At 40.9% G+C, this 9,688-nt stretch overlaps 1 protein-coding gene across 1 annotated transcript; it reads left to right on the top strand.

Moving 5' to 3' along the window:
• The first annotated feature begins 732 nt into the window (after nucleotides 1-732).
• hsp90b1 (heat shock protein 90, beta (grp94), member 1) lies at nucleotides 733-7,236 on the top strand. The gene is made up of 18 exons (XM_084017151.1): nucleotides 733-886; nucleotides 1,411-1,516; nucleotides 1,841-1,982; nucleotides 2,619-2,735; nucleotides 2,835-3,166; nucleotides 3,384-3,495; nucleotides 3,607-3,738; nucleotides 3,960-4,076; nucleotides 4,201-4,338; nucleotides 4,440-4,517; nucleotides 4,621-4,686; nucleotides 5,019-5,288; nucleotides 5,442-5,687; nucleotides 5,828-5,964; nucleotides 6,099-6,177; nucleotides 6,358-6,513; nucleotides 6,715-6,831; nucleotides 6,939-7,236. The coding sequence occupies exons 1-18, from the start codon at nucleotides 838-840 to the stop codon at nucleotides 6,963-6,965; spliced, it is 2,421 nt and encodes an 806-aa protein (XP_083873277.1). The 5' UTR covers nucleotides 733-837; the 3' UTR covers nucleotides 6,966-7,236.
• The last annotated feature ends 2,452 nt before the right edge of the window (nucleotides 7,237-9,688 follow it).

The raw sequence follows: 9,688 nt of genomic DNA, 5'->3' as shown, positions 1-9,688 counted from the left end.
TCACACACACACACACACACACACACACACACACACACACACACACACACGCAAAAATATACACACCCATCAGACAGGTTGAGCATAATTATGTGCATGTTGTCATGGTCCAGTATGAACTAATCTCAGTCTTTTACAAGTTGTTCAGTATGTTTTGGGGAAAAGACTTTTACCTACATTTTCAACTCACTAATTCAACAGTGACACCTTGTGGACAGAAATCAATGGTGCAGATGTGCAGTCATCCTGCTTTCACAGCAGGGACCAAACGATCCACACCGTTACAGGGAGGGAATGACGGAGTCTGAATATTATATATACATCATATACAAATCCGTAGATAAAGAAAATACCATGTAGACTAACATAGACTGAAACATACACGTATATAATGCTACGGTCAGTGATAGAACAGCATGTAAATAACCAACATTGACAGTGTCATCCAGCTTTACTGTAACTTGGCTGTGACATTGCATCACAAAATCAAAGTTGAACTAACGTGTTGACCGAGATAGTGAGTGAGGTAGATTTTAGGAAGCGTGTGCTGATTATTCATTCTTGGCCAATAGTGTCTAGCCACGATTTTCGGGTAATGACTTATGTTGAAGAATCTGATTGGACAACATGTACCAAAGGCTCTGCTGTGATTGGTCGCAGGTTGTGCGTGGTGCGCAGCCATTGGCTGGTTGTCACGGGTTTAATAGAGTGGGCTCTTTGGTGGGAGAGGTAGCTTGTCAGTCTTTCTTGGTTTAGGCTGTGCTGTGTGCACTCACCTCCCGGCTTTTGTTTCAGGAGCTGAAGAGATACACATCGTCATTCAAGCAGTACTTCACAATGAAGCGAGTTTGGGTAATAGGTCTTCTCTTCGCACTCTTGACTTTTGGTGAGTAGCGGAGGTTTTGTCACCTCGTCTCGGTTTTCATTACCCAACATTTTAGCTAACATTAGCCGGGAAGCTAACGTTAACGTGAACTTGCGTTGGTGCGTCTTCTCTCATTCGTGACTACAGCCTTCCTAGATTTGTAGTTTTAAAGCTGCATTTTGTCCAGTTGTTAATGATAGACAGCCATCGGTTGGGCTTCAACGCATTTCTTGCAGAAACCATTGTATCCGTTATTCCCCGTTGGCTTTCCAGAGGTTTCCATTGGGAACCTAATGCAACGTTAACCTTACGTTTGAGCTGTTTGATGCTCGCTAACATCCCTGTTAAAATCGTTGCTCTTGTATGGATGTAAATCCTAATTATGGCGAATAAAAAGCAACACGTCATGTTACTAATATGGCGATTTCTATGTCTTTGCAGAGCTTCATTCTAAATGAGCTGATGTGAAATGCTGAATATTGCTACTGATACGCCTGTAACGTTAAGTAATATTTCTTTTAACACAACGTTGGGTCTCTTTGTAGCTGCTGTGAAGGCTGAAGAGGATGAAGTTGACGTCGATGGGACAGTAGAGGAGGACTTTGGTAAAAGTAGAGATGGCTCCAGAACAGATGACGAGGTGGTGCAGAGGTAGGTGTCACTTTATATCTGTTCAGAATATGCCTGTTGAGTGACCTGTGGTTTCCCCTATTTACAAAGGTCAGCTAAACCTAGAGTTAACAGTACAAGGTCAACATGACCAAGCTTGTGCACACAAATGCTTACACTTGAACTGCAGTGGTGGCAGAGCTGGTGGCAAACATTTACTGCACGTCCCACATTAAGACTGGGAAGTCCTGTGTCTTGGCTTTAACTGAAATAACGATCCCTAGAGGAGAGAACATATTTTCCTGTTGGTTGCTGGGATTTGTTGTACCCATCCCTGAGCTCACTTGTCATCTGTGTATCCCCCAGAGAGGAGGAGGCTATCCAGCTGGATGGGTTGAATGCAGCTCAGATCAAGGAAATCCGAGAAAAGTCAGAAAAACATGTCTTTCAGGCCGAAGTCAACCGTATGATGAAGCTGATTATCAACTCTCTCTACAAGAACAAGGAGGTGAGCAGCAATAAATAACATCTCGATGTACAATCACCAGTTCTGAGAGGTGTTACTGCAAGGATATTCTGAACTGAAATGTATATTTTATATAGGTAAAAGTGACGGCTGATCTCTTCTATTGGATTGCATTAGATTTTACAGAAGTACCTTGTAAAGTGATCACTGGCTGTGTATAAACCTAATTAAAACAAAGCTATATTTTAAATGATTGACAAGAAACTCATCCTAGCCTGTAATCTGACTGAATTGCAGTTTTGGTCCACTTTTGTAAAACGCATAAGGCTGTATGGATCAACAAATTCAATATGCAAATTTACACAATATTTAAAAATTTAAATAAAACCATTTAAACTGGCATCCAGATGTTAACAAATATTCCAGCCACTGTGTATTTGACATATTTAATCATTATTATCAACTGCCCCTTAATGAACAAACATTATGTATTAAGGCACACCTGCCAGGTCTGTCATTTGACGGCACTCAATGTTTGAGTTTGAGGGGGCAAGTCAGTGTGTCTGCTGGTTGGACTCGGACTGGGCAGGAATACTGTCGTCATTATGATGCTATATCTTACAGACCTCTTTGGAAAAGGCTGAACTAATAATCAAATTGTTTTTGCATTGGTTGCAGATCTTCCTTAGGGAGCTGATTTCCAACGCTTCTGATGCTCTGGATAAGATCCGCTTGTTGTCGCTGACTAATGAAGATGTGATGGCCGGCAATGAGGAGCTGACCATCAAAATAAAAGTATGAACAAGAACATCTTACTGTCTGTTACAGGCTTTATTGGTAATGTTTATAGTTCTTGCTCTGTTGGTAACCAAACTGTATTGTTTCTATTTTCAGTCTGATAAGGAGAAGAACATGCTCCACATCACTGACACGGGTATTGGAATGACCAAAGAGGACTTGGTGAAGAACTTGGGCACCATTGCCAAGTCCGGCACCAGCGAGTTCCTCAACAAGATGACAGAGATGCAGGCTGAGGAACAGTCAACCTCAGAGCTGATTGGCCAGTTTGGTGTGGGTTTCTACTCCTCTTTCCTCATTGCTGACAAAGTCATCGTGACATCCAAGCACATCAATGACACCCAGCACATCTGGGAGTCTGACTCGAACCAGTTCTCTGTCATTGAGGACCCTCGTGGGGACACACTGGGCAGAGGATCCACCATCACGTGGGTTTACATTTTGTTTTAATTCACCATAAAATCACCTACAGCAATTTGAGCTTCTTTTCAGTGTTATGATGAATTGCTATTGGTTATATTGCTTTTAATACCTCTCATATGGTCACACCTACTCAATTTGAGGAACTTGAATGCTTTTTTCCTGTTCTCAAATGAATAGTATTGAATTTGAAATTAAATCCTCCTCATCTTTTTCTAACATCAGACTGGTCCTGAAAGAGGAGGCCTCAGACTATCTGGAGCTGGAGACCATCAAGAACCTAGTCAAGAAATACTCTCAGTTCATCAACTTCCCCATCTACGTGTGGGCCAGTAAGGTGATTACTCAAGACACTTCCTCCCACACTTTCACTCAGACTTGATCCCAGCAAACTGTATTAAGACACAGGCTTATGCAACTACATACTTGTTTTCCTCCAACATGCCAGACTGAGACAGTTGAGGAGCCCATTGAGGAAGATGCTGAGGCAGCAGAGGAACCAGAGAAAGAGGCCGCTGAAGAGGAGGCCGAGGTAGAAGAAGAAGAGGAGGAAGACAAAGACAAGCCCAAGACAAAGAAGGTAGGAATTTCATATAGGGATGGGTGTTATTAGTATTGTGATGATTATCGTGTGTGTGTATATCTATATCTATCTATTTCATTTTTTTAATATAATTTCTATGTACTTAACATCTCAATCTGAAAGATTTTGGTAACATTTGATTGGACATTTTAAAATAATTCATGATTGAAAAGGAATACTTGTGGGCTATTTTTCATAATGTCTTCTTATGTTTGTAGGTTGAGAAGACTGTGTGGGACTGGGAACTGATGAATGATATCAAGCCCATCTGGCAGAGACCAGCTAAGGACGTTGAGCAGGAGGAGTACACGGCGTTCTACAAGACCTTCTCTAAGGTAGACTACCAAACAGTAGTGCTTTGTCAAACAGCCATAAACATTGTGATAAATTGTGAGCCTTCCTTGTCGGCTCAACATGTTTCATGTTATTTAACTCAAATGATTTTTCACGGTCAAACAGGACACTGATGACCCTCTGGCCCACATCCACTTCATGGCTGAGGGTGAGGTTACCTTCAGATCCATCCTGTTTGTGCCCACTTCAGCTCCTCGTGGCCTGTTTGACGAGTATGGCTCCAAGAAGAACGACTACATCAAGGTATTTTCTTCATCCATCTTTAATGGATTGTTTTGTCCTTATGGAATGATATTCAGGAATTACCTGAACTGTTTCTCAATGATCGTCTGGTTCTCTCTCAGCTGTTTGTGAGGAGAGTTTTCATCACCGATGACTTCAACGATATGATGCCAAAGTACCTGAACTTCGTCAAGGGAGTTGTGAGTGATTTCTAACTCTACTAGGGACAGGGTCATGTGTAATATGAACAATTTGGTCTTTGCCTGGATAGCACTGTGATTAATTGACATTTATTTTTGCTAGGTTGATTCTGATGACCTTCCCCTGAATGTGTCAAGAGAAACTCTGCAGCAACATAAGCTTCTCAAAGTGAGTTTCACATGGAATAATACAACACTGTCAAATTATTATTCATTTTATCTGTAAAAATACATTTTAAGTTATACATTTTTATTCATAATTTATATTATAATGTATTTGGTCTTTACTGACTGTTTTATGAAGGCTTTTCAATGAGACAAGATTATTAAATATGCGATAAAGGAGCCTTATTTGTATAGCACATTTCAAAAGAGTCCTTTTACAGAACGGAAGAGGGAACAGAGTATGTTTACTGATAAAAGGGTTGGGACTAAGCAATGTCAAACTAAATATAAATGCAAAGTGACAGAGGATGTAATGCTTATACCCTCTCTGTTCAGGTTATCCGCAAGAAGCTAGTACGTAAGACCTTGGACATGATCAAGAAGATCGCAGAGGAGCAGTACAACGATAAGTTCTGGAAGGAGTTTGGAACCAACATCAAGCTGGGTGTCATTGAGGATCACTCCAACAGGACCCGTCTGGCCAAGCTGCTGCGCTTCCAGACCTCCAACAGCGACACAGTCCTGGCCAGTCTGGAGCAGTATGTGGAGCGCATGAAGGAGAAGCAGGACAAGATCTACTTCATGGCTGGTACCACCAGGGCTGAGGTGAGTGGATCTTTTTGTATTGTTTGTGTTAAAATGCTCAATTATGTTAAGGGAAGTGTTAATTGTACAAATACGCTTTTTACATTTGGAATAAATACACCAAGATTTTCAAAGATGAATAGCCTGGCATTGATCGTCTGTTTTGCTCTGCAGGCCGAGTCTTCTCCCTTCGTGGAGAAACTGCTGAAGAAGGGCTATGAGGTGATCTACCTGACTGAGCCTGTGGACGAGTACTGCATCCAGGCACTGCCAGAGTTCGACGGAAAACGCTTCCAGAACGTTGCAAAGGAGGGTGTCAAATTTGATGAGAGTGACAAGACCAAGGAGAAGAGGGAGGCCCAGGAGAAGGAGTTTGAACCTCTCACCAATTGGCTGAAGGAAAAGCCCCTGAAGGACAAGGTAGAGAGTTGTTTTTGTAATATTCATGACATGGAGGGGGAGTAAACACCCGCCACGGTGGTGATAACATTCGCCTGCAGCTGCTATATTATGTCTGATTCACCAAGCACATTATATAATGAGATCTGTCCTTCCAACAGATTGAGAAGGCCATCCTCTCTCAGAGGCTCACCAACTCACCCTGCGCTTTGGTTGCCAGTCAGTACGGCTGGTCAGGAAACATGGAGAGGATCATGAAGGCACAGGCTTACCAGACAGGAAAAGACATTTCCACAAAGTGAGCAACGATCCTGTGCTTTTCAGCTGTGTCGATGTTCATGATCATGGTTGTAAAATGCAAATATGGTGCACGTTGGTGCTTGCTGGACTGTTTACTGAGCTTATCTGGTCATTTCCATCTTCTCTCTTCAGCTACTATGCCAGCCAGAAGAAAACATTAGAAATCAACCCCAAACATCCACTCATCAAGAAGATGCTTAAAAGAGTCAATGTAAGTTGGACTATATATTCGTAATGATGCCATTTAATGTAATTTATAAAATGACATGCTGCTTTTTATAAAATGGGGCTGGACATGCAATTTTGTTTAATAAAACTAAAAAAAATGTAACACAAATTGGACCAATCATAGCAGATAAATGATCCGTTTCTTTTCCTTCATGTCCACCAGGATGACGGCGAAGACCAGACTGCGTCCGATCTGGCCGTGGTTCTGTTCGAGACGGCCACGCTGCGCTCAGGCTACCATCTAGTTGACACGAAGGCTTATGGAGACAGGATAGAGCGCATGCTCCGACTTAGCTTGGATGTACCTCTGGAGGAACAGGCACGTCACTACCAGCTGCCACATGCTGTATAACTTTGGAAACTTTGCATTGCAAAGTTTTCAGTTTCACTGCATGTGTCAAGTCCCATTTCTTATTCCACAGCCTTTTGGACAGGTTGCCCAGTTGGTCATTATAAGTCAGCTCAGTAGTGGTGGTTGAATATTGGTGGGTTGTGTTAAAATGATGTGACTATTCTACAGATTGAAGAAGAGCCAGAGGAAGAGCCTGAGGAGGAGCCAGAAGAGCCTGCAGAAGACGACGCAGAAGACGACGCTGAAGATAAAGAGGAAATTGTAGATGATGAAGATGAGGAAACGGTGAGCAGACTTGACAATCTGTGGCATTTTAAGGATGTAAATAAATCAGACGTTCAGTATTTGTTTTTCAGGCTGTTCTCATTAACTTTATTGTTGTTCTCTTGCAGACAAAATCGGACAAAGATGAACTGTAAAGCACTGAATTGAAGAGCATGAATGAAAAAGCTGGAAATGGATTAAAGTCTTTTTCCAGCACCACCATGGTCAACATTATCATGGGTGGGGGTCCCTGGGTTGGGTTTTTTTAAGGCGAGCTTCGTTTGTTTTGTTCTTTTTGTTTTTATTTTGGTTTTGTTTTTTTTATTACATTCCTCATGACTGTAAATTTGTTAATATTTAACTGACCTGTTTATGGAAAGAAGTGATCCTGTCTGTTGATCCAATAAATGTTTCCTGGAAAAATGACAGTGTCAGTTTGGCGTTAACGATACACAAGTGAAAGAAGATGCTTTGACTTAAAGTCAGGACAAGGGCAACATTGTTTGTGGATGAAGGTGACAGATTGTGGTGGTGTGGCTTCAGCCAACTGACATTTACACTTCTACAAATGCACGTGGAATTTTTTTTTTTACAAAACTTTGTCCATCAGTACTTGAGTTTGTGAAAGTCAACCATAAATCATAAAGTCCACATTGTAAACATACAGTAGAATTAATTAATAAGCCAAAGGAAATGACGAAGAAAGGGATTAATAAATAAATGAAAAAGCAGTTTATAACAAATCAGCCTTTTGGTGAAAACCATGAATGAACATTCATCAGTGCCACCGAAGTTTTTGAGTTTCATCTTAACAGAAATTGAATTTTCTTTAAAACAAATGCTCAGGCACCCACCTCTGCCATGGCGGTCCAGTATTCCCTCCACCGTATACGACTTGAACTGGGACCATATTGAATCCGTACTGTATGCTGCCCATGGATGATGCTACTACTGGCCTGGCTGCACTGCTGTGTGGGTTTGTGCAAGATTCTACACCTGATGCTATAGAGGAGAGGAGGAAACCGCAGAGCTGTAAGTGTATATATTCAATCTCATGATGAAGGCTATTTATCAAAGGAAGGAAGAACACAACCTCTTTGATTAAAAACTTTTCAAGGTGGGTGATCGGCCTTGTCATGTTGACGAGGCTGATCTTGTGGTCTTCATTGATCAGTTTTGCTGACATTGCACTTCAATGATAGTCTACCAGTTATTTAAAGTGAGGGAATGGGTGAGCCCCTGAGATATTCTGTAAGCCATCTTTTAGAGTTGAAACAGTCCAATAATATACCAAAATTGCTGCATCAACAGAAAGAGATTTAGTTGCAAAGCAATCAATATAACATTGAAATCAGGGAAGATGAGCAAATTTCATCTCACTCAGGAAGTCCAAGAGTATTTCTTTTCATCCCCATTTAATTGTCACGGCTCCAGCAGAAACTGCATGGTTAACATTTCTTACCAGTGGTGTGTGTGTTTGTGGTTTGGTTACAACTGAAATCTAATAAAAGTGAATAGTATGTCTGAAAGACATTAACAAACAGGGCCCAGGTTTATCATTGTATACAAAGCATCTTTACTATAAAGCAAAATAAGAAATTATGACAGAAACCATTATTATACACATCTAGTCTTATACACAAAATGTCTGACATACTGTATAACTTCCAAGCATCTTAAGATTTGTAATCACGCGTGTAAGCCAGATTTATCGTCTCTGCTTAATAAAAAGAAAATATTGTACCAAGAAAGTCAAACTTCTGTATATATTTGTTGCATTTTAATAATACCACAAAAATAATGAGATAAAAATGTTACTCTTGGCATTTCCATTGCTTCTTTCTCCCAGTTTCAGCTCCCTCGTGTGCATCTCTTATTGAACATTCTGCTGCAGGAAATTGTCCAGGTGATTATTTCATGATTGATTCATCAGAATGTATGTATGTAAAGAGAAATCTAATGTATTTGACAATGTATTACAATACCATGGCCAGTAGGGGGCACAGTCACCCACAGCTTGAAAATATGAATGGCAGTATGCTGTTTTTATATGAAAGAGGACAAAGGCCTGCAGCTACACTGTTTATCCGGTTCATCTAGTTGAAACAAATGCAGTCTTATACAACAGGCCTGCAATAAATCCTCACTTCATGAACATTAGAAATGTTACACTGACATGTCTAGTATCTAAATTGATCTGAGAGGCATTAAGCAGTTAACAAGCTTCAGGATGTATCAGGATGTATGTTCTCTCCTGTCTCTGACATCCTTTTACCATCGGTTCCATGATGGGGTTGTGTACTGCACACGTCCCAAAAGGTCTTGGATGGTGAGTTTGGGAGACGGCTGCCAAGCGTGGCAGTACTGGTCACCCCACAGATGTGCTCCCATAGGTTTGGCTGAGTGAGAAAATATTGTGCTTTCTTAATAAGGAGTGACAGATATGGGCCACAGTAGGGGGAAGGGTCTCTAGTGGAGCCACAGAGGCATCACAACCATGGCACATGATGGCTGTGCTGGGTAGATTTAAAAAAAAATATATATATATATCAAAAAATAAATTAAGAGAGGTTAGGAGCAAGAATCCTTGCTCCTAAACTCTCTTAATTGATTTAGACTTCCTTACTCTGACCAGAATGGTTCCTTCAGCTCTCTTTGCCCTGTCCTCTCTAGCAAATTCCCACACAGCATTATAACCCCTACAATGTACAATTAAAAATTAGCTTAGGACACTATTTTACTTGCTGGCATTTAAATATGTATCACCTAATTGCTCCAGTATTTCTTCTGAAGCTGCATACTTTGAGTTTGTCAACTCTGTATTCACCTTCATGAGATGTGATGTTCATTTCATCTTCCTTCGTCCTCTTGTGTCGTT

The sequence above is a fragment of the Eutrigla gurnardus genome (genome assembly GCF_963514095.1).
Source record: "Eutrigla gurnardus genome assembly, chromosome: 9".
Taxonomy (NCBI): Eukaryota; Metazoa; Chordata; class Actinopteri; order Perciformes; family Triglidae; genus Eutrigla; species Eutrigla gurnardus.
The sequence above is the reverse complement of the archived record's forward strand: the minus strand, read 5'-3'. Positions and strand labels throughout refer to the sequence as shown.